This window comes from Impatiens glandulifera, chromosome 2 (assembly GCF_907164915.1).
Source record: "Impatiens glandulifera chromosome 2, dImpGla2.1, whole genome shotgun sequence".
In the NCBI taxonomy this organism is placed as follows: domain Eukaryota; kingdom Viridiplantae; phylum Streptophyta; class Magnoliopsida; order Ericales; family Balsaminaceae; genus Impatiens; species Impatiens glandulifera.
The window spans coordinates 21,819,427-21,824,487 of NC_061863.1; the positions used below are offsets into that span (position 1 = coordinate 21,819,427).

Here is a 5,061-nt window from a genome sequence, read left to right on the forward strand (position 1 = left end):
ATAATAAATTATATAAATAAGTTTAATATATAAAATATACCTAAATTAAGTTTAAGAGTTAAATTAAAATAAAAATCTTTGAGATTGATGAACAGTGCAAAAGTGCAAGCATATATATATATATATATGGTGAAAATGGTGAAAAACGGGTTTGCAAAAGAGTGTTTAATAATGTTTAAATATTCAATTATATACCTAAGATAATTAATATTCACATTTTTGTTAACTAATTTTAAATAATTAATCAAACAAAATTAATTAAAAAAATAAAAATATAATAAAACTTTTAAACAAATTATCTTATTAAAAATATTTGTAAAATTTATTTTCTTCGTACATTATAAGTTTAATTAATTCATTTGAATGCAGATTTTGATTAATAACTGATGAAATTAGATTGAGATAATAGTAAAAATAAAATCTAAAAAAAAGTTTAAGTAACCACCCAACACCATTCTTACTATAATCAACAAGTTAGAATTATACACCCAACACCATTTGAATGCAGAATTATACACTCTTTTTATATTATTTTTAGTTAATATAAATAGTTTAATAAATTAATATTTATTATAATCACTAATGCTAATTTTTAATAAATAAAATATATAATTTAGTATTTGTACAAGATATGACATTAAATTTTTGTACTAAAACCCTCACTTAAATTATAAATACTGATCATAAGATTCAGAACAAGCACATCTTACTAAATAAAAATAAAAATATATTATATAATAAATAAATTATCAATTAAAATATAATTAAATATGTAGTTTAAATTTATATAAATGATACAAAACAAGTAAAAAGAAAGAAATAATACGGGTTGATTTAAAATGTTTTTGCGATATTCGAGATACATCGTGTAAACCATTCTAGGAATCTCCACCGTTAGATCACCATCAAATATATTACACGCCCCCTCCCTATATGAATGAATCATCATTACACCTATCTTCTTCTCTCTCTCTCTTTCTCTCTCATAACCAATCTTCTTCTTCGTCTTCTCCAATCCAAAAAGTTCAGTCATGGTCAGAAAGAGGGCTGCTTCCTCCGAGCTCCTAGACCTAATCATACATAACAACAACGGCTGCACACCCGACGAAGAAAACAACAACCAAAACAACAACCACAAAGCCAGATTCCTCCGCCGATCTATCAACACAAACACAAACGTCTTCCTCCCTCCCGCCACCTCTTCCTCCGCCGCCACCGCCTCCTCCGCCGCCGCAGCATACGATTCCAATATGGCCACCGCCGCCGTTGCTAATAACTGTCACAATAACTTTTCCATGGCGACTATTACTACCACGTCTGCCAAACCAACTCCCTTTTCCAACCACTCCACTAATAACATGACTATCCCAATCCAAATCCCACTTCATTCTCATTCCAATTCTACTTTGACTAATCTTTATCAAGAACTAAATAACTTAGCACCTATTCCTCCTCCACCTCCTCCATCTGTTTGTGTCTTCTCCGGCTTGCCTATCTTCCCCCCACATGACCCAAAATCTCAACCTTCAATCACTTCACTAACTCCCCAGCCCCAGCAGCAACAGAATACAGACGATATCTCCATGGCTTGGATTGATGGCATAATAAAAGATCTCATGATGATCAATAACAACAACAACAACAATCCCAACAGTACTTCATCTTCTCCATTCACAAACATTCCACAACTTATCCAAAACGTTCGAGATATAATCCATCCCTGTAACCCAAATCTCGCCGCCTTACTCGAATGCAGACTTCGCTCTCTTATAAACATAAACCCAGATATTTCACCTTCTTTCACTAACGATCCCTACTCAATGTACAACACGGCAGCAACCGTTTATGGCCAAAGACTGTCCTCTAAGGAAATTTTACCCACTACTCTCCCGCCACAACCACAACCACAACCACAACCACAAGCAGCAGCAGGCGGCGGCGGAGGATTGTACCGTTCAAACAACAATAATCCGTACGTCATGATGAATCGAGCGAACAACAACGTTGGCTCACCGGTGATTCAACAACAAATCCCCTGTCGGAATCAGTCTTCAAGCCCTAATTCGTCTTCGAATCCTTTAGTTCAGCAACAAGAGGAAGAAACCCAGAAGCAACAAGAAATTTCTCCACCGAAATCTACATCATCTTCTTCAATACGGCAAAAACAGGAAAAACAGAAAAGAGACGAAGAATTAGGGCTACACCTTCTCACACTACTCCTCCAATGCGCGGAAGCAGTAGCAGCAGACAAAATCGACGACGCGAACACGATGCTACTCGAAATCTCGCAACTTTCAACACCATTCGGCACCTCCGCTCAACGGGTCGCCGCCTATTTCTCCGAAGCTATGTCTGCCAGACTCGTAAATTCCTGCCTCAGCATTTACAACTCGTCATTCCCTTTACCCCCATTGTACAGCCATCGTCTCTCATCCGCCTTTCAAGTGTTCAATGGAATCAGCCCCTTTGTTAAATTCTCCCATTTCACAGCAAATCAGGCTATACAAGAAGCATTTGAGAGCGAGAGTAGGGTTCATATAATCGACCTTGATATAATGCAAGGTCTTCAATGGCCTGGGCTGTTTCATATACTGGCGTCAAGGGCAGGTGGGCCGCCGTTGGTGAGGCTGACGGGTCTGGGTTCTTCGTTAGAAGCACTGGAGGCGACCGGGAAGAGATTATCGGAATTTGCTCAGAAGTTGGGGATTCCGTTTGAGTTTTTTCCGGTTGAGGAAAAGGTCGGGAATATAGTAGATCCAGAGAAGCTGAATGTGAGTAAAAGAGAGGCCGTCGCTGTTCATTGGCTGCAACACTCCTTGTACGATGTCACCGGCTCCGACGCCAATACGCTTCGCCTATTACAGAGGTTAGTAGTCACTACAATTACTCTATTTATTTATGAGAAACATAGAATGTTTGGATTATCATTAAAAAAAACAAATTTGACTTAAATCTAGCCAAAATTTGGTTATTATGATTAGGAAAATCTATAACTAGCCCTTTATAAATGTTAAAATTAATTTGAATCATTAATAAAGAAAAATATATGTATTCAAGTGAAGTACAAATTAAAATTTAGTTTATGTAATAAATAATGTAATGTAGATAATAAATTCTACATATAAAGAGCTTGTTTGATGTTGGGTTATTTGAAATTTTTATTGTTTTATTGAGTTTTTAATTGGTTGACTAGTTTGATAGTTTTAAAGAATTAAGATGAATGTTATAGATATTTTTATAAAAAATAAAAAATCCAACAATATAGAGTGCAATGGTAACTTGAACAATATAGAGGGAGGGGGTAAAATGATGATTTTTTTTTTTTTTTACATTTTACCCCTCTTTGCCTATAAGAGGGCACAGTGACCCGTTTGTAAAATATGAGTCCTTTGTACAAAAAAAAAAAAAAAAAATTACATTTTACCCCTACATGAGACCACTTGTAACCGAGGATCTCATTTAATGGTAACTCACATGAGCTGTATACAAAAGTCAGGAATGAAATATATATTATAGGAAGACAAAAAGAAAGAGAAATCACACTACAATTTGTAACTTGATAAAATTAATTTGAATCACAATTTTCTAAATAGGTTTAAAATTACAACCTTATTTGACAAGGGTTATTTTAATTTAATGAAAAATAAATCAATATCCAAGTCACATTTTTCAAAATCATCAACTAAAATAGTATCTATTTTATATTTATATTGTTAATATATTTTTTTATCCAAGTCAAGAACAAAGTTATTTTGAATAAGCCAAGTTCAAAGTATAAACAAGGCTCAAATAGGGTTATTATTACTCAATTGCAACAAATGGTGCAAATTATTTGAAACAGGCCTTATGTCTAGTTTATTATAATTTAAAATTGATGCTTCCATGCACGTAGTAGAACAAAAGTCTTTGAAATGTTAGGTTTGGAATCATATGATTTTAAATACATTATCTAATAAAACATTTGTGCAGGTTATCTCCGAAAGTAGTAACAGTAGTTGAGCAAGACTTGAGCCATGGAGGATCATTCCTCGGCCGATTCGTGGAAGCCATCCACTACTACTCGGCCTTATTCGATTCCTTAAGCGAAAGCTACGGAGATGAGAGCGAGGAGCGACATGCTGTCGAGCAGCAACTGCTTTCGCGAGAAATAAGAAACGTTTTAGCAGTGGGTGGGGGTCCTCTCTCGCGATCCAGGAATAGCGATGAGCTGATAAAGCTGAGTAATTGGAGGGAGAAGCTACGCGAGTCGGGTTTCAAGGGAGTGTCCTTGGCTGGAAACGCGGCTTCTCAGGCCACCCTTCTTCTAGGGATGTTTCCGTCGGATGGTTATACCCTTGTGGAAGATAATGGTACTTTGAAGCTTGGGTGGAAAGATCTTTGCTTGCTTACGGCTTCTGCATGGAGGCCACCTTCTTTGAGTTGTTAAGGGCCTGGGTGTTTTAGTTGTTTAGTAGTAATTGCATGGCTTCCACTCGAATTTTGTATCCAATTTAACCTTTTGGGGGTAATTTTATAACACAGAAATTTTACTAGATATGTTTTGATTTTGTCTTTTTAACTCAAGTTTAAACCATATTTTATAATTTATCATTCAACACAACCCTATTCATAATTCTACATAAAAAAAATTGGAACTCATTTGTTTAAAGTGTTAACTAGGTTTTCTCTTTTTCTAGATTTGATAAATTATGACAATATAATAAAGTATTTGATACTTATATCTGGTTTCTTTTCACCCATTCAACAAATCAAAATTGCAATTCCAATCCACAACAAAGATACTATTGAATAAATATTTACATTCAATTGAATCATCTTCCATTGCGCATACTTGATAATTGAAAATTGATAAGCAAGTGAAAATCTATATTTGTAAAACTTTTACTATCCAAACTTCATATTTTTTATCATAAAATTCGTACAATTTAAGTAAACAAGATTTAATTGAGCTTATTTTCTTATTTGAATTAGATACCAAGTGAGAAAGAGTGGAGTATTTTTCCTTCTGATCGTAGATCTTACCTATACGTCGAATATGTCTCTTCTCTTTAAGTTTCGAGT

At 34.7% G+C, this 5,061-nt stretch overlaps 1 protein-coding gene across 1 annotated transcript; it reads left to right on the top strand.

The window, feature by feature from the left end:
* Positions 1 to 956: 956 nt before the first annotated feature.
* On the top strand, positions 957 to 4,532 carry LOC124927041 (protein SCARECROW-like). The gene is made up of 2 exons (XM_047467380.1): positions 957 to 2,866; positions 3,970 to 4,532. Exons 1-2 carry the CDS (start codon positions 1,032 to 1,034, stop codon positions 4,424 to 4,426), a joined length of 2,292 nt encoding a protein of 763 aa, XP_047323336.1. The 5' UTR covers positions 957 to 1,031; the 3' UTR covers positions 4,427 to 4,532.
* Positions 4,533 to 5,061: the final 529 nt, after the last annotated feature.